General features: G+C 44.9%; 1 protein-coding gene across 9 annotated transcripts in view; it reads right to left on the bottom strand.

Moving 5' to 3' along the window:
* Nucleotides 1-20,279, bottom strand: part of SRPK2 (SRSF protein kinase 2) — a 269,647-nt gene that overhangs the window by 82,572 nt on the left and 166,796 nt on the right. For 6 of the 9 annotated variants that reach the window (XM_019543576.1, XM_019543583.1, XM_019543582.1 and 3 more), the window contains 5 exons: nt 19,704-19,787; nt 17,321-17,463; nt 5,992-6,100; nt 5,308-5,395; nt 4,966-5,053 (listed from right to left, as the gene is read on the bottom strand). In XM_019543576.1, the coding sequence (XP_019399121.1) occupies nt 4,966-5,053; nt 5,308-5,395; nt 5,992-6,100; nt 17,321-17,463; nt 19,704-19,787 (512 nt within the window). The remainder of the gene's footprint in view (nt 1-4,965; nt 5,054-5,307; nt 5,396-5,991; nt 6,101-17,320; nt 17,464-19,703; nt 19,788-20,279) is intronic. The other 3 variants (XM_019543580.1, XM_019543585.1, XM_019543584.1) reach the window with 1 other exon arrangement.

Genomic DNA, 20,279 nt, shown 5'->3' with positions numbered 1-20,279 from the left:
TATGGGTCCAAGGACAGAGCCTTGGGGGACCCTACTGGTCACAGGACACCATCATGAGTGACTGCCATCAATTACTACTACCCTATGAGTCCGACCACGGAGCCAATTTCCCAGCTAGCAGATCATGATGGACCCAAGGCCACAATTGGCCAGTTTTGACAAAAGGTGATCATGGGATACCAGATCAAAGGCTTTTTTGAAGTCAAGATATATGACATCAATCTCTTCTCCCTTGTCCAACTGATAGGTCACCTGGTCATAGAGGGAAATGAGATTGGTCAATCAAGACCTACCTGCAACAAACACATGCTGGCTATCCCTTAGGATGTTGGCATTGGCCAGTCCATTAAAGATGGCCTCTTTAACAAACTTTTTTAAGACCTTCCCCAGAACAGAAGTCAGGCTGATGGGCCTATAGTTAGCTGGATCCACTTCCCTTCCTTTCTTGAAGATAGGCACCACATTGGCCTTCTTCCAGTCTTCGGGCACTACACCAGAGGGCAAGGAGTTTTCAAAGATCCGTGCCAGGGGCTGGACTATGACGCTTGCCAGCTCCTTGAGCACCCTGGGGTGCAGATTGTCAGGGCCAGCTAACTTGAAGGTATCCAGCTTCTCAAGGTGTTCCTTCACCAGGTCAGCATTAACGGAGGGCAGGGGATCTCCCTCACCCCGACCTCCCTGTCACGTAGCGGGCATGGGCGTCCCATGTGACTGATGAAAGACCGATGCAGAGTACCCATTTAAAAGGTTGGCTTTTTCCTGGGCGTCAGTTGTCAGTTGCCCCATCTGGTTCAGCAGGGGTCCTTGCTTTTCCTCCGGCTCCCCACATATCTGAAAAAGGACATTTTATTGTCCTCGATGTTAGAAGCTAGTTGGAGTTCAGTTACAGCCTTGGCTTTCCTGGTTTGCTCCCTGCAGGACTGGACCACTGCAGAATAATCCTCCTTGGAGGTGAATCCTGTCCTCCATCCTTTGTAGGCCTTTCTTTTTAGCCTCAGGAGGTCTGCTAGATCCCTGGACAGCCAGGGGGGCTGCTGTACCCTCTTGCTGCCTTTCCTCCAAGATGGAATAGACTTAGCTTGTGCACTGAGGATCATTCCCTTGAGGAACAACCACTCTTCTTGAACTCCCCTCTCCCTGGGGTCATGGTCCCTAAGGGCCTGACTGACAATCCTCCTGAGCTTGTCAAAGTCGGCTTTTCTGAAGTCAAGAACTTCCGCGTTGCTGACTGACTTGCCAGCTTTAGGGCGGATGGTAAAGGTGATCAGCTCATGGTCACTGTCACCCAGCTTCCCATCAATCACTAGGTCACCAATTAGGTCATCCCCAGTAGCCAGTACCAGGTTGAGCAGCTCTTTGCCTCTTGTTGGCCCATACACTTCTTGAGTGAGGTAGAGGTCATCCACACACGAGAGGAAGCTTTGCGACCGCTCAGATTTTGCTGAGTGATCCTTCCACGAGATGTCCGGGTAATTGAAGTCACCCATGACAACCAGGGTCCTGGAGCATGCGGCCTCAGCCAATTCCCGGGCAAACTCCTGGTCAAGCTCAGGACTTTGGGTGGGAGGTCTGTATTAGACTCCCACCACTGTGTCCCCTTTGCCATGTTCCCCACGGATTTTAACCCAGAGGGTCTCCAGCTGTCCACCCTGGTCGCCAATATCAGCTTGCAGGGACGTTTAGCTTTCCTTAACATAGAGAGCTACACCCCTGCCCCTTTTATTTACACGATTCCTCCTGTACAGGGTATAGCCATCTATACCCGAGGTCCAGTCATGGATGGAGTCCCACCAGGTCTCCGTTATATCCCTATGACATCATATAATTATTTGCACTGAGCAGGAGGACAAGCTCCTCCTGCTTATTCCCCAAGCTCCTGGCATTTGTGTACAGGCAGGCAAGTGTCCCCCTGGGGGCTCTTGCCTTGCCCACAGATTGTACCAGGGCTGGGGCAAGGGTGGGCTTCCTTAAGTGCCTTGGCACACTGGCTTTGCAAGGGCTGCTCAGCAGGCCAGCAGTGGCGGTAGTCCCCCCGTCCCTCAGCGGGCTTAGTTTAAAGCCCAGTGGAGCAGGTCAGCCAGTCTGGCTGAGAAGAGCCTCCTTCCCAGGGGAGAGAGGTGGAGGCCATCTCTTCCCAGCAGCTTGTTGCCTCTCTCGCCAAAGAGCGGGCTGTGGTCATAGAAGCCAAAGTCTTCCCGATGATACCCGCACCGCAGTCTTTGGTTCACTGCGTGGATCCTCCTCTCCCTCCTCAGCCCATAGCCCGAGACTGGAAGAATCGACAAGTACACCACCTGTGCCCCCAGGCCCTTTAGCCCCACTCCCAAATCCCTGTAGTGCCTCATGACCCGGCTGGGAGTGCTCCGAGCCATGTCATTGGTGCCCACATGAATAAGGAGCATAGGATAGTGGTCTGTGGGCTGGAGGAGCTTTGGGATTTTCTTCGCAATGTCCTGGATGTGGGCCCCCAGGAAGCAGCAGACTTCCCGGACTAAGGGATCGGGGCAGCAGATTGCCCCCTCAGTCCCCCTCAGGATGCAGTCTCCCACAACAAACACCTCACATTTTGTCTTGGGAAGAGCAGAGACAGTAGCTGCAGTTGAGCCTGTGTTGCCTGTGGGAGCTAGCAACTCAGCAGGCTCTGCTGGAGCTGCAAGATGTGCGTACCTGTTGCTAAGCTCCGGTGGGGCAGCGGCCTTGGTGCAGCAGGCCTTGGGGCCCTTGACCACCTTGGTCCATGCCCCTGACTGGACAGAGTGGGAGGTCCCAGAGTCTTCCCTTGTCCTGGAGGGAGATGGTGGTCTACTCTCTGGATCCCAGGGGAGAAGGGCCTGGCAGTAGGAGTTGATCTCCTGCTCACAGTCCCTGATGGCACGCAGTCTCTGGACTATGGCCTGGAGCTCCTCCAGCTGGCGCACCAGAGAGCCCAAAAGAGAGCAGACCCCACATGGGGAGGTCGCCATGCTCCTGGGCCCCAGAGCCTGAAAAAGGGACAGGCAGCCCCCACAGCCAAGAGCCAGGGGCTCCATCTGCATGGAGCCCGGAACTGTGGGCTCCGTCTGCGTGGCTGTCTCTGAGATGCCCGAGGGGACCCTCAGGGAACGATGCATTTCCATCTGTGTCATGCCTCTGGCGGACTGGCTATGGCTGGGACTGTCTACCCTGGGGGGTTCGCAGGCACGGTCTCGGGCCCTCCTGCGCACCCTCCTGCGTGAACTCTGTGCTAACTCACGCACTGGCAGACAAGCACGTCTGTCTGTGCAGCCTGTTCACACTGCTCTGGTTGTGTAGCTCCCTGGGGGGCTGGGCGAAGTAGGGGCCTGGGCGGGGCTTGACCCTGCCTGGTTCCACACAGCTGCCTCCTCCCACTCAGTGAGGGCTTAACCCCCTCCCACCACAGGCCCCGCTTGCCTCCAGCTGTGCTCGGGGTCGGCGGGGGGCTCCACGACTGCTGGGGGGTGTCTGGGAGATTTTGGGGGAAGCAGGGATGCAGCGGGCTTTCACCTGCATGTCTCTCGCTGCTTCAGAGGCTAACTGGGGATTTTTTTGCTGCTGTTGGTGGGCCCTTTTAAACTGCACACATGTGCAGTGGGCCTGCCAGCAGGGAAAGCTGCTCTCAGGCAAGGGGGGGCCCTGCCTGGGATTTGGGGGCTCTGTCCTACTGGAGGGGGACAGGTGAGTACCCCCTCCTACCTCTCTCTCTCCCTGGGGGGCTGGCAAAGTAGGGCCCTGGGCAGGGCTTGAACCGGCCTGGCTCCATGCAGCTGCCTCCTCCCACTCAGTGAGGGGTTAACCCCCTCCCACCACAGGCCCCACTTGCCTCCGGCTGTGCTGGGGGTTGGCAGGGGTCTCTGCTTTTATCAATAACCATTCTCCAAAATGTTAACACCTATATTTGGTCACTGATTGGCCAAGATAATCATTTAGCAACAGAAAAATCTCAACAAGACTTCTCAGGAATGAGATATAAACCATATTATATCTCTAGATGTACACCTTGCTGGGGTCATTTGACCCCAGTACTCTTTCCTGCCATGGCAGGGGGTCAGACTCGATGACCTGCTCAGGTTCCTTCCAACCCTAGAAACTATGAAACTATATTATTTTACAAGTCAGGATCTCTATTCTTCAGCAGGCAGGAGGGAACATATGCTCACCATTAGTCTGAGCTATTATAAATCCTTTAAAACTATCCAATCTTCATGTTTAATAGCTGTCAACTTGCTGTATTTTATTATATGACTTTTCAGCTGAATCATGACACCTGACAATTCTATGGTGTTAAAGATTATGCTACTGCCTGTTTTGTCACTCAGAATCTGTCCTCTAACAGTCGTCAGAATTTAAGGAATAGTCTACCCAAACAAGACTTTAACTTTTAATTTTGTAAAGTTTAAAGGGAAAAGCATTTACTTCTTTAATGACACCTTATGAAATATGAGTAATTCTCTCTCATTCTTTTGAGGGTTTCCCCCTCCACATTACAATAGGAATACATAATGGAATCTAAACTCAAATCCTTTCAACATAAGCTGCCTGCTTGCATTTAGAAAAAAATCTTCTCCAGCCCACAATAAGTTAATGTTCCACAGTATTTACAATGAAACACAATACACTGATAAACATATGATAAGTTAAACAATATTATTCAGAAAAGTTGCATTTAAAATCCCTGTCATCTAGTATTCTATTAGGCCAGGCAGCTCATCATAAACATGTTCATCTTTTACTCTTTTTATATTTGGACCTGCCCTGTTTTTCACTAGCGTAAATGAATTACCAATGCTACTGATGTTCATGTCTTAATATGGCATTAGTAGTTCTATATTCTAATTTAAAGGGTTAAAAAAGGCAGGTTACTTTGAAAAAGTCTTGCTTGGTGTATACACAGAAATTGTGTAAAAAAACAAAACATTTATCACTTATTTTAGTTCTAAAATAGGTAGAATTACTATAAAAGGATACGTATTCCATTCATTCCTGAAATTTTGAAGTCATCAATTAACTGTACAACCATGTCTTTGTTTGGATCACTGGGATCACTTTCACGAACCTAAGCAAAGAAAGTAGATACTAATATATTAGGTAATAATTTAACTTTAAGATAGATACAAATTCTTATTTTTTAAAAATCTAAACAGCATTATTATGGGGGTCCTATAAATTACGAGAATAAGTAATGAAACATCAATATATTTAGGGAATACAAGATTTAGGGAAAAAGATGAAGTTCAAAAGCATGTATTTAAACAAAGAGACAATGGGAATTTACTATGATTGGTAAAGCACTGCCATCATGATACTTACGCATTTCAACAACTTTATTTCATCCAAGGCAGTCTCTGTATAATGCTGGGCACTTTTTACAACTTTCATTGCAACAAACCTTTTCCCCCTTGAAAACAATAATAATTATTCAACAAATATCCAGTTAACAGATTTTAAGAAGCATACTTTATGCAATTATATACTCCAGTTTGGTCACATACTGTAATATTGAACAATGCAGTGTGTTTTGACACAGAACAATTCCTTTTTACCTATATTTGAAGCAACATCAAAAACATTCAGATGACAGGCTGACTTAATTTATTTCAAATGCTAATGTCTTTAAAAGGGGAACTTAGGTCTATATTTTACCGTTCAGTCAAAATATAATTATATTTCCTTTTAAGGATACAGGATGAATAAAAACATTAGCTTGTTTAAGAGAACATGTTAATTCAATAAGCATTAATAATTTGACAAAGAAACTAAAAATAAACTTATTCCTGACAAGTTTTATAAAGTATATCACTGACCAAAATGAAAAAAACAGTGTCGTTATTTCTATATACAGCTGGTTAACAAAGAGCAACAAAACCACAAAAAACCACTGATGTAACAAACTCTTGTTCTAAGGCAGAAATGACTACTCACAAAATGGCAGCAGCCTTTACTCTAATTAGAAATGGAAAAGGAGGAGAATAAATATAAAAGTAGATATCTTACTGCATGTCCCAGCATAGCCAAACTGTAGAGAAGTGTCCCCATCCTAGCTTTCTAATAACATGATATCGGCCATTGAAAAGATCTCCAATTTTCACTGGATGATAGCCACCTTTAATGAAAAATATAAACAATATACTTAGAAAATAGTAGTTACTTCTGATTTCCTATTTATTAATTTAATACCAGGTTTCTTTTCAAGTTGTCCTAAATTATAAATGAGAAAACCATAACAGAATGTACTGTAATTAAAATAACTTTCATGACTTTCTGGAGAAAAACGTCTTGTATTTACCTGCTCTGTATTTACCTTACTGTCCCATATAATATTGCCAGCTTTTCTTTTTCTAACTGAACTCCTAATTTTCATATACACTGTGGAAAACATGGGACATTTCTATATTATTTATCTGAATATTATGTGTCTGTTACCTAGTCAATATATTTTACCTGACTGTACCAGGTTAAATCAGTGGAGGTTGTTAGTGAGAAACAAACAGGAAAGGAAACAATGACAGATAAAATGCCTTCCAAGAAAGTACAGAAGCCTCTCAGCAAAACAGTGCTCTCAGCTAGCAGTTGGGAAATGCCCACATGCCTGATGTTTGCCAGGCCATTTATTTTTTCCCAGACCTGAACCTTGAATCAAAGCATGCTGAACTGTGAAAGGAACTTGGGTATAGGGTTAAGTACAGACAGTCAAAACACCCCAGGCTGAATTGATTCAATATTCATAGGTTAGTCTAAGTTGCATAGATTGTTTCATAGTTTCATAGTAGCTAGGGTCAGGAGGGACCTCGTTAGATCATCTAGCCTGACCCCCTGCTACAGGCAGGAATGAATGCTGGGTTTATGAGACCCCAGACAGGTAACCATCTAAACTCTTTTTGAATTTGCCCAAGGTAGGGGTGAGGACCACTTACTTCCCTGGGAAGTTGGGTCCAGATTCTGGCCACCCTAACTGTAAAATATTGCCTTCTGATCTCTAACCTAAACCTATTCTCCATCAGCTTATTACCATTGTTCCTCATCACCCCACGTGGTGCTGGGGAGAATAGGGCTCTTCCTATTTGCTGATGATCTACCCTGATGAGTTTGTAGGCAGCCACCAGGTCCCCCCTCAGCCTCCTCTTATCGAGGCTGAATAGGTTCAGGTCCCTCAATCTCTCCTCATAGGGCCTGCCCTGCTGCCCTCTCACCAAGTGGGTGGCCCTCCTCTGAACCCTCTCCAAGCTGGCCACATCCCTTTTGAAGTGCAGCGCCCAGTACTGGATGCAGTACTCCAACTGCGGCCTGACCAAAGTCTCATACAGGGGGAGTATCACCTCTCTGGACCAGCTTGAGATGCACCTTTGGATGCATGACAAGGTATGGCTTTGCTGGCTGCGGTCTGGCATTGGCAGCTCATGTTCATCTTAAAGTCAATAATGACTCCAAAGTCCCTTTCTGCCTCTGTGCTTTCAAGAGACAAACTCCCCAGCCTGTATGTATGCTGTGAATTCCTTCTCCCAAGGTGCAGCACCCTGCATTTGTCTACGTTGAACCCATCCTATTCTCATCTGCCCACTTTTGTAGTCTGTCTAAATCTAGTTGCAGGCTCTCTCTCTCTTCAAGTGTGTCCACCTAGCCCCACATCTTAGTATCATCAGCAAACTTGGACAACATGCTTTCAACCCCTCGTCCCAGTAGCTGATGAAGATGTTAAAAAGTGCGGGCCCGAGGACTGAGCCCTGGGGGACCCCACTGCCCACATCTCACGAGGTTAAGTACGACTCATCCACCACTACTCTCTGGGTGCATCCCACCAGCCAATTTTTTACCCATCCAAATGTGGGCCAGGGACACACATAAACCAGTTTAAGTGATCAGAAACTGGCCTAAAAAGCATTAAAAGAACAGAAGCTCAGTGCACATAAACCAGTTTCAAAATGGCTGAAACTGATTTAAGATAAACCTGGTTGGATATAGATAAAATGGAGTGTATTAGACTTAACTGATTTGGGTCATAGCTTCATGGTTTCATAGTTGGTAGGGCCAGAAGGGACCTGAGCACATCATTGAGTCCGACCCCCTGCCATGGCAGGAAAAAGTACTGGGGTCAAACAACCCCAGCAAAGTGTTCATCCAGCCTCCTCTTAAAGACCCCAGGGTAGGAACCAGCACCACTTCTCTTGGAAGTTAGTTCCAGATCCTAGCTGCCCTGACAGTGAAGTAGCGCCTCCTGATGTCTAGTCCAAATCTACCCTCTGCCAGTTTGAGATTGTTATTTCTAGTCAAACTGGTTTATGAAACTTCTGACCCAGGCCCCTTTCTGGTTTAAGTTAAATCAGTCCCTCAGCATCCCAGCATGCTTTCCATCCCTGGGCTAGGCTGTGGTGTCTACTCCAGAGAACAGGGCTGGCCCTGGCCCCTCTGCTCCCTAGCTGGAGCAGCAAGGGCTGGCTGATGGGGAGGGGTGGGGGGAGGACATGACGACACGGACGACAAGCTCAGCTGGGGATGCAGTTCAGTCTACAGGGACTGCCCCCCCAAGATAAACCCTGGATGGTGCTGCCAGGGAGGGGGGTTAAACACCCTTTCCCCTGCTCTAACTTACTACTGGCTGCAACTGTGGACTACAAATCCAAGAGGCACTTGGAAGCAGGAAAAAGAAATGATGAGCAACCCTGCAGAGTCCTGCTGCTATGATTCTGGATTACAAATCCCAGAGACCTCAGGGGCAGCAAGAAGAGAAAGTGAACACAGCCAGAAAGCCATGCTCTAGCGCCCCCTGGCTTCTGGCCTGAGCCACTGCAAGCATGTGGCTGCATTACCTGAATCAAAGTAAATGTCTGTTCATTTCTGTTTCAATTTAATCTGTGCAGTTTAGGCTAATCTGCAAAGACTGAATTGATTCAGCCTCAGGTTTTCTGACTTGCTGTGTTACAGATTTGAACCAGTTTCTGATCACTTATACCAGTTTATTTGCAACTACTGTCTCTAGCCCAGAAGACAGTAGTAAGTGGGCAGTAGAGGTTCATCAATACATTGGTCCAATATTGGCTCAGCACCAATATAAAGAAAATGGAGCATATTGGAAATTGGCTTGATGTGGCTGATAGATTTGGCCGATAAATGCTCATGCATGTGCACAACCACAGCACAGCACAAAGGCAGTGAGGACTACAGCCGACCAGCTGGTAAGTCTGTTGTGGTGGACAGGGAGGGGGAAGGGAGGGGGCATGGGGGCAGATCAAGGCCCTGTGGTAAGGAAGGGAGTGGGGCAGAAGCAGGCACTGCCCAGCTGCGGTGGGGCAGGGTGGGTGCAGGATGGAGCCATGGCTCATCCGGGGGTGGGGGCATGGGGTGGATGTGGGTAGCTCCCACCACTGCACATGCCCCAGGAGGGCACAGGGTGGGGGGCATGTGCCCCCAGATCTGCACAAGCAGGGTGGGTTGCTGCTACAGGCTGGGGTCGGGCTCTTCCTACCTCATAGGAGGGGCTGCGCTCAGGGCAGGTGGTGCCAGCACTAGGAGAGAGCTTTGTGGGGGCTACCGTGAATTTTGGAGTGGCTGCAGCACCGCCCTGTAGCCTGCTCCCAGCACCGCCCCCCGCCCGAAGTGCAGCTTGGCCCAGCCCCCCCGCTGCTGGGAAGAGCCCTGGGCAGCCCCAGCCTGTAGCAGAAGCTTCTCCGCCTGCACCCCGCGCAGATCTGGGGGCACACGCAGCCCCTATGCCCTTCTGGGATGCATACAGTGGCGGGAGCCACCCCCCCCCGCACCTCCCGGACGAGCCGCAACCCCCAACCCTAGTGGGCAGCAGTGGCTGAAGGCTAGTTTCCTGATAGCATCTCTGCAATGTCCTTTTTTTATCTGTTTGTCTCTTCCAACACAGAAGTAAGGTTCCTTGGTTAACAGACTTTAGCCAAAAGTTGCACAGAAAGATTCAAATTTAGTAAGATTCAAGTGTATTCATCTTCCTAGTTACTTTAAAAGCTATTTCATAGTTTCATACTTGGTAGGGTCAGAAGGGACCTGAGCAGATCATCAAGTCCGACCCCCTGCCACAGGCAGGAAAGAAGGCTGGGATCAAATGACCCCAGAAAGGTGTATATCTAGCCTCCTCTTGAAGACCCCCAAGGTAAGAGCAACCACCACTTCCCTTGGAAGTTGGTTCCAGATCCTAGCTGCCCTGACTGTGAAGTAGTGCCTTCTGATGTCAAGCCTGAACCTATTCTCAATCAACTTGTGGCCATCATTCCTAGTTACTCCGGGTAGCGCTCAGGGGAACAGGGCCTCTCCCATTTGGATAAGAAAGAAAACAATACTGGTATTTTAAAATTTACAATATAAGTAGCATTTATGATATAAGTAGCATTGGTATCAATAACAGAAGTTCTGTTGTACTATTCAGTACAGCACAGAAAATAATGATATCTCTGATACAACTATTGCATGTACTTGAGAGAGAGGGGCAGAAAATAAGAGAGATCATTATTCCTGCGTGCTTCTTGAATGTATTCATAACATAGCTGACAAATTCCATGTTTGTGTAAGGAATTATTCCCTTTGAGACCTGAATGAATAGGAGATATCTCTGGAGGGAAAACTACTTGATCAGAGAGGCAAAGAATTCCAATTACATCCACAGAATGATGACAGTCTCTTGAAATTAATGTCCAGATGCTTATGACTTCTCAGAAAAAAAATAAAAACAGCTCCAGAGGCTATATGCACCCTTGAAAAATCAGGTAGCTGGAATTCTGACATTTAATTGCATTTCTTAGACAAGTGGACATTTAAAAAAAGGCTTGATCCCAAACCCATTTTTGTCAAGAGGAGCCTTTCTACTGAATTCAGTTGGCCTGATCTAACAGTATTTTTCTTGTAACAAAACTGCAGTATTTTCCAACAGGGCATTTGGTACACTGGAGGAGATGCATTACATTTCTGGAGGTACAGCTGTAAGATCCAGGAATGCCGATAGTTCTGTTGTGGGGTATAATTGTTGGGGTGGTGGAGATGTGTTGGCAGGTTTTGCATTTCTTGTCATAGCATGGTCTGGATACATTTAGTATCTTCTGGGCCTGAGGAAGTTTGCTTCTGGTGATGAGGTTAGCAAGGTTCAGTGCTTGTTTGAAGGTTAGGATGGGTGGTTCTGGGAAAATCTCTTTAAGAATACGGTCTCTTTCTAGTATGGGCTGAAATTTTTTGAGAACTATCCGTGTGGGTTCAAGGGAGGGGTGGTATGTCATAACCAGCAGTGTGCAATTTGTGGAGGGTTTTCTTCTGTACTGCAGCAATTCTTCACGTGGTATCTGGGTGGCTCTTTCAAATGTGCGATCTCTGTTTCGAGGAGTGTCCTTTTTGGGTGAAAGCCTTCTTAAGACTGGTGAGGTGGCAATCTCGGGTGTTCTCCTCAGTGCAACTTGGTGGTATCTGAGGGCTTGGCTGTATCTGAGGGCTCGCTAACCTCATCACCAGAAGCAAGCTTCCTCAGGTCCAAAACACACTGAATGGATCTAGACCATGCCATGACAAGAAATGCAAAACCTGCCAACACATCTCCACCACCTCAATTACTACACCCCACAACAGAGCCATCAGCATTCTCGGATCTTACAGCTATACCTCCAGAAATGTAATACATTTCATCCAGTGCACCAAATGCCCCGATGGAAAATACATAGGAAAGACCAAACAACATCTGTGCACCAGAATGAATGCACACCAGAAATCTATCAAAGACAAGAATACCTAATTACTTGTGGGGGCATGTTTCTCACAAGAAAACTACTCTCTCTCCAATCTCTCAGTTTTAATCCTCAAAGGGAACTTACAAAACACTTCTCAGGGATGAGCCTATGAACTTCACTTCATCAACCTCCTGGATACAAAAAAATCATGGACTAAATATAGACACTGGATTTATGACACACTATAACCTACCTGACTTCTGATTCCATAGGTACTTCTCCACTATTTAACTGCTACATTCATCCCCCTTTCCCCACCATCCAGCCTGTCTCTCACCCACTGACTCCACAATTTACATCTTCACTGACTGCCTGTCTTACATGCATATGGCCCAGCCTCTGGCTTCTTTACTATTCATTCCATCCAGGAAGAGCACATACCAACTGCAGAGACTTCCTCAGACTGACAAAGGGTTTTTAAACCCAAAAGCTTGCTAAAAAAATGTTTCCCAACTATTTAAGTTGGTCTAATAAAAGATATCTTATTCACCCAAAGAAACATGTCTGCTTATGTCCTGAGATCAATATGGCTACAACCCATACCCCTGTACCAGAATAAATGCACACTGAAAATCTATCAAAGACAAAAATACCCAATTGCCTGTGGAGGCACATTTCTGACAAGACAACCACTCTCTCTCCAATCTCTCAGTTCTAATCCTCAAAGGGAACTTATAAAAAAAACTTTTGCAGATGAGTCTATAGACTTCACTTCATAAATGTACTGGATACAAAAAGCCATGGATTAAATATAGACACGGTTTTATGGCACATTTATAACCTGTCTGCCATCTAATAAACCCAGGTAGCCTCTCTGCATTTTACCAACTAAACTCTATCACCAGATCAACATTCCCCAGTTTCTCCCCCACCGCCCCCCTACCTTGCTTACATCCCTTTGAATCCTCCCTGCCACACATTTGCATTTTCAGACCTTCATATTACATATTGGTTTAAATTTCTATTCCACCCAGGAGAGCATACAAACACCAGAAGACTCTCCCTATGCCTGAAGAAGCGTGTTTGTGCCTGAAAGCTTGTGAAGAACAGTTTTTCCAACTATTTAGTTCGTCTAATAAAAAAAAATCACATTTACCCAAAGGACCTTGTCTGCCTATGTCCTTAGACCAACATGGCTATCACCAACACCCCTGAAACACTGATTAAACTGCTTCACTTAAAAAACAATCTTGGAGAGCTTTCAGAGGGTTTTGGGGATGTAGTTAAGAAGAGACCTAAACAAACAGCCTTTTAAAGTCCCATTTTGTATTTATAAACTGCCACTCTCCCAGTAAAACCAAAAATGTACAAACATTCATGCTCTTTTTCCTGGAAAAATGGTGGTTCAGAAGAAAAATAAGCTGACACTAATCAAGTTGAAGTCAGCCCTGGGAGACTGAACGTTTGTTGACTTTCTTCCAGCTTAACTTCTCATGAGGACTCGGACAAATGGAGCCAGGGGTTTCCACGATCCGAAGAAGGCCCAGAGGGCAACTGGTCCAGCCCTTCCCTGAAGCAGAGGGAAAAGCTGCCAGCTGCTCCCTGCCAGCTCCTCATACTCCAGGGATTTCAGTGAGAGAAGCAGGCAGGTGGCTTTGCTGTGCTGCTCTGTCCACTTGGCTACCAGGCAGCAGGCTTGGGGCTTTGCCCCAATTCTTCCCCCTCCTCCCTTCCCAGACCAGTCCAGGAGATGAGAGGAACAGCAGTCCTTGCTTCCTGCATCCCTACAGTCCCCAGTTTCGGGAAGAAGTAGAGATTTTGCCAGCCCACTGGTTTCCCCTTCCTGCCTGTGCTGCACAGCTGGGTGGTAGGATGGCAATTTTAAAGCCAGTGGGGTCAGGACTGGGCTCAGAGAAAACCTCCCCAAGCCCAGTCTCCGGCCTCGCTGGCTTTTAAATCAGCACCACTCCTGCCCATCTGGGTGGTAGAGACAGAAAGGGGAAGTCAGTGGGGCCAGGGATTAGGCTTAGGGAGACTCTCACAAAGGTGGTGGGGCAAAGCCTCACACTGGAGTCCCAGGAATGCAGAGCAGGCAGGAGCTATGCTGAAGGGCTCCATGCATTCAGTTCATAGTGCCCAGGAGCTGAGTGGAGAAAGCAGCATCACCTCCTACCTGCTTCTCACACCCGAGTCCCAGTGTGAGAAGCAGGAGGGGAAGCTGCTGCGCCCTCCCTCCACTGCTGCTTTCTCTCTTCTGCTTGCTGAAAGTAGGAGCATAGTGAAGGATCAGGTGCTCATGTTCCCCATCCACTCCTCATAATGGGGTCCTCAGTCTGGGGAACAGATAGGGGGGTGGGGGGAGTTTGTCCCACTTTTCTCTTCCCCTCCCAGACCAGTCGAGCACGGGAAGGGAGTAGCAGGGCAAAGCCCAAGTCACACCTGTAAGATGAGCAGTGCCTGGTTTGGGGAAGCTGTCTACAATGAAAACTATAAGTAAGGGATCAAAGGCTTACAGGGGTAAGTTAGTTATATAGCCAGTAAGCTTACAGATTGTGTGGCAGCCTGGGTGTTTATGTTTTGGTTATAGTTGTAACTGGAGGACCAGTAAGGGACTAGCAGGCAAGACTGGATGTCCCAGCAGTGCCAGAGTCGCATGCAACTGTTTTGGAGAATCTCACCAGGGGCTGGGGTCTAAGACACAGAATAAATTCCTATCAGGGTAAGCCTAGAGGACAAAGAGAGAGCCTGGAACAGTGCCCAAGGGGTGAAATCACAGCCCAAGCAAGACAAGACCTGGAGCCAGAGGTCTATAGCCCAGGAGCAGCAAAAGTGGTCAAAGATATAGCAGCCTGAACCCCACAAGGGGCAGAAACTGACAGAGGCACAGAGGCCTGAGCCCCAGGAGAGACAGACTGAGAAAAGGCAAGGAGGCCTAAATGGGCTGGAGTGGAAATTGGGGGCTGAGCACCTATTGATGAGTGACTAGTAACACCTGTGAGGTATGAGCATGGCTACAGGAGAAGTTGGAGGCCATGAATAGCCCATAAGGCATATACTGTCATAGGGGGCACATATGGGCCAAGATGGCCCACCTAGCATACAGACAGATTAGGATCGGTGGAATCCAAGAGGAGTCTGATAGCCAGAAGATAAGCCCAGGCTCACTCTAAGGCCCTTGGGTAACCTTCCCTTTCCAAATCTATTAATAATACCAAGGCATGACAGGCAAGAGCAAAGGGAGGGTAGCTTAGAGTTAAAGCTGGGCAGGAGCTGTTTGGTGACAAGGGGGCATCATGGCTGCCTCTGGGGCCTGGTCCTCTTGCACTCTCACTTTAAATTCTTACATTTCTAATTATGTGACTGAGCCTTCTTAGGCAGATTATGACATTTTGGAAAGGATCCTGGGACATAGAAAATAATCTTGTTATAGGTAAAACTCAGTTACTGCATCTGGGTGAAAACATAGGACTACTTTATCTTTGTAACAAATGGTAAACAGAAGCTTAAAAAAGAAAAGCTGAAATTCAATAATGACTAATGTTACAGCAACAAAAGTTATCTTCAAGGACAGATGTTATCCGTTTGCAATATGAACAGACTTAAGCAACAAATAGTCTTTCCATTACCTTTTCCTAACCCTGCACTTCAAATCTGTCTTGATTTTAATGGTTGTTTTTCAATGCCAGAATTGTACAGGGAGGCTGCACATTATCTGAATCCCATAGATTAATGTAATTTTTGATAGTTGAACAAAGTCTCACTTATTATTTTAATTTAAAGCACAAAACTTTTTCTGTGCTGGGAAACAAGAGCCTCAGAACTGTAAGCCAATAAGGTCTTGCCTGCATGAAACATTATTAACCATTAAAACAGGGTGTCAAGACTGTGGAATAAACTCCCTCCAGTGGTGGTTCAGTCACCTACCCTGGAAATCTTCAGAGAAGACTGGACAGTCAACTTGCTGGGGTCACTTGACTCCAGTTGTCTTTTCCTGCCCAGTGCAGGGGTACTGGACCTGATGATCTACAACATCTCTTCCAGCCCCTAACAATCTATGAATCTATGAAACACATCAATTTTAGCTATGCTGACCATAACGAGATCCCAGACAATCAGGACGTTCATCCCTCACATCCAGGACATACTGCCCCCCTCCCTTCCTTTGCACTCTCACAAGCCAGCAAGGGGGAGGGCCGCCTTCCAGGCAGGCAGCTGTGCCTGCCTGGAGCTTGCAAGCTGGGTCACACCTGTCTGTGCCACTCCGACTCCCTGGTTCTGTGCCCCTGCATTTCCGGGGCACCTATTATAATTCTCCTCAGCCAGCTGGAACTGGCCTCTTAAATCTGGGACTGTCCCGGTTAAACCAGAACATACAGTCCCTCTAGTCTTGGCCCACTAGTCTTTGTACAGTTCAGAGATACAGAATGTACAGTTAATTTTACAATGCTTCCTTGTTGCACTGTCTGATGATATTAACCAGGTCTTCAAAAAACCAATATGATTTTATATTTCAGTTTCTTCTTCAAGGTAGGAGTCCTTTACTTATAAGGTTGATCTTCTTCCTATTTTAAGAAATCTGATTTTTCTTACTACATAATGCCAGGCTCACATTAATTATTTGCTTATTTCACTTGCCTTGAGAACAAAAATGCAAACATTTGATAAACACAGTGAACTGCTGAAGTGTTTCATAGAGGTTTAGCTAAGTTTTTGCCATTTCCTCTGAAGTATTTTGTATTTTTTGTCAGGTATATGGTGGTGTGATGCACTGCTCCAATATCAAATCTGGTGCCAAGACTCCTTTCAGAAGTTGAGAACAGTTGGATTATAAAATGTGGCCAAGTTAGCTCAGGATGACTGTAACTCAGACTGGAATGCAAATAAGAAAAAGCAACAAAGAAAAGTTTCCACATGGTACCCTAAGTCAGGATAAGAAGGTTGTAATGAAAATGAGTGTCTGAATGGTAAACCTAAGCTGAAGAAAGGAAACCAAGAAATTAATTCTATTCTAAATGTAGGTTCTTGTATTTCCCAGTCACTAAGGTATTTGAAAGTCTTCCTAAACAAATAAATAAATAAAACAATGAATATTAATCTATTCCTCTACCCAGAAGTGTAACTAACAAGTTTTATGCCTTAGGCAAAACTCCCCTGTGTCTGGAGTGGGGGGAGGGAGTTTCCAAGCATCAGCGAGCAGGGGACAGGAAGTGATCAGTTTTACCTGTCCCAGAGACTCAAAGACCCTGGCTGCTGCTGCTGTGTCCCTACACCTGGCTCCTGGAGGAAGCATTCCAGCAACCTTCTAAGTCAGCACCAGGGCCTCATGCCCCACTCACCTGTCTCTACTTACATTAATGTCTCTGCCTAGGGGAAAGTTTATTATAAATAAAACAAGTAAAGCTATGTGTGAAAACAAATTCAAAAATCATTTTGCACTTGGTCTAGAAAGCAGTGATGATGTTTCTTGTTATTCTTAGCACCTGCAGAGTGAACTCCATAGTCAAGGACCAGCTCCTAAGAAAATCAATATACACAAGCACAAGAACCACACTCCGTGCAGGCAAGTCAAACCGTTCCCAAGAACCAGAGCTGTAGCAGCTATAGAAAGATTTGCTGTTGAATGTTACACTTTTTATATGAGGTTTGATTATACAGACCTTTACAATAATCTGCAGGATCTTCTTGCTCTTCATCATCAGATCCCAGAATTTCTTCCTCCGGTTCTGGTGGCGTTGGCTCTGGCAGAGGTGGAGGTGGTGGGGGTGGAGGTGCAGAAGGGGCTTTCTGTTGAGGCTCTGGCCTAAAAACAAGGAGAACGCACATTTAAGTAGGATCCTTGGTCATGAAGCACTTTGAGGATTTAGCCACAGAAAGCACTTGGAATTTTAGTGAAACATGTCTGGTATCTTTTCTTAATGTCATTCTTAAATATTGCTTTGTAATGCCCAGAGGTTTCCAAATACGTAGACAGATAAAAGCTGACTAGACCAAAAAAACAAACCCCAAAACTTTCAAGTGAATATAATCTTTTTCATTGAAGCAGCTCATAAAAGGTTTACAGTATCAGGACTAATCAGAAATATGCAAATACTACAAATTCCCAATGAGTGAATGAAATGTTGATTTTATGTTTTAGATTTTATGTTTACTTGTGGCATCAAGAAAGAATATTCCCCAGTGACTGCTGAAGGTACACAAGGTATTCAAAATTTCTTCTGTGACAGAAAAAAAAAATGTTGCAGGAACATGCTGTTCACTGAAGTGAACTAGATGACTCGATAAGTTTTTCATTTGTAATGTCTATCAGTAACACAGAAAATCATCTCAATCCAGGAAAGAGAGAGTGAGTATTAGTAAACAGAAGAGATTGTGAATTTCTTGGCTAAATTACGCTCAAGTCATGCAATCCAACAGAATTTTACCACTTACGTTTTAGGAATGTTAATTGTTGAAGATATTTGGTATTCTGATAACTGTTTTGGCTTTTGGAAATCAGAAATGCCCTACTCGTGAAATGTCTTCTTGATTTCGAGGTTTAGAATGCATCTCATATACTATAATTAGAAGTATTACACTTAGTATCTTTGAAAATCTATAACCTTCACATATTTTTATTTTTGACTGTCGCAAGCAACACACTTAAGAAAAGAAAATGGAGGTTGAGGCATGTCTATCTGCTCAACCTTATGGAAAAAATATTCTCTGATAATTTGATGTCCAGGTATTTTGTGTATTCATGCTTATATACATGGAAAGAAAAACTTACTCTGTAAAGAAAAAAACTAAAAGGAAAGGAAATGTGCCCCCTCTTCAGGTATAATAGTCTGCATTTATTTTCATGTCTATTTAAAATCCCAGCTATTAGGAAAATGTAATGTAAATCAGCAGAGTCATTCCAATCAAACCACAAGTTAAGGACTGGTAAGCACTTTGGTGTTAACTTTTTAGCTCTGGAAACATGCATTCAAATACTACCTTGATTATGGATGAAAATAATTTAGGTGCGTTATCCCAGTCCTACATGTATCCATTTCACAATGTCCTATCTCTCCACGCTTTTGCACAATATGCAGTTTTTTGGGAAAGACACAGCATCTGGAGTAGTGGGGTACAGTATATAGGAACCAGTACTTCCTAAACTTTTAACTTTTAAGGGTATATGGGAAGAAAGTTCTAGAGGTTATATGAAAGGAAGGAATGAGAGAGCAAAAGAATGGAAATATATATGAAAGGGAAAATTCAAAACATACTCTATAGTCTCTTTTATGTTGTTGAGGGCACAATATGATTATAATGATAACAACTGTTGCTTTTTAAATTATCCATAGCAAAGCAGCTCAGGGACACACAGCATCATAACGAACTTAAAAGAGGAACACGAGACTAAAAAAAATTTGAACCGCTCTTCAAAAAAATTTCTATTCCAAGTCTGCACTTATGCAAGTTATATCCTCCTCCCAGTTTCTCCAGGAAAATGGGAGGGTGGAAGGGAACGCTATTCGCTATTACAGTAAATGCTCTGATTTAAAATATTTGAGACTTACATTAATCATGTTTAGCTATGTTGGGGATAGGAATCAACAATCCAAAAAAGAAAACCATGCAAGGCTTAGAAATGGTTACAGAACACTAATGGAGAAAGGAGGGATGCATGCATAGATCATATAGCAACTGCTTTTTTAACCGCTTTTCTTTCCTGAGATTACATTTTTTGTTCCCCTTTATTATTGAATTCCCATAGATGTCATGTTTCTCTGCAGTGTAGTCTATGGTGAAAAGTAAATTGAACTTTAGCTTCTTTAAAAAAATAAGAAAAGAAAAGAAAAGAAAAAGAACCCATATTCTAAGGAATGTGCATCACCTCCTCAGCCCTATCACGGTCAATCTACAAGCTGAATTAAATGAGCCAGAAATCTATTATCTCCAAAACCCTAGATTTACCTCATAAATAAACTGACAGCATTCAAGCCCAGTTGGATGTTGACAACAAGCTTGAATCCATTTAAAAAAATTAAAAGTGTAAGGTTCCATGACACAAACCTTGAAACTTGATCTTCTGGGCATGAGGCCATTTTGGATATGTTGATCAAGGTCTGTAAACAGTTCAACATTAAGACTGATGAGCTAGAAAACAAATGCACAGTCATGAACCTGTACTTGGCTGACATACCTGAAAACAGTGAATCAGGTAAATGGGCATATTTATGAATGTTTGGAATGATCACTTTGGATGGCATGACTCTAGAAATTATTGTAACTTTAACTTCAGACATGTGATTACATGTTTGATAATGTTTTGACCACTTCAGAGAGCACGGCATTAAATATCCAGTAAGACCATCTTTCTGAAGGGCAGACTTGAGCAAGATGCTACAGCAATAAAAAAAATCTACTATAATGATTTATTACCAAGGAGCTACTGGCTATTTTTTCTGATTTAGAGTGTGCTTCAGAGAGCTTTGAGTGATCTTACAAATATTCAAACTTTTTTATCACTCATCTTGAAGTAAACATCTAGGGATATCAAGAATCTCTTACCCAAAAGGACTGAGCAATTTTAGAATTTAAAAAAGATATTTCTAGGGACATCATTTAACAAAATGAGAGTTCATCTGA

The sequence above is a fragment of the Crocodylus porosus genome, unplaced genomic scaffold (assembly GCF_001723895.1).
Source record: "Crocodylus porosus isolate Cpor-Errol unplaced genomic scaffold, CroPor_comp1, whole genome shotgun sequence".
NCBI classification, from domain to species: Eukaryota; Metazoa; Chordata; order Crocodylia; family Crocodylidae; genus Crocodylus; species Crocodylus porosus.
Note: the sequence above shows the minus strand (reverse complement) of the source record. Positions and strands in the feature narration are given on the sequence as shown.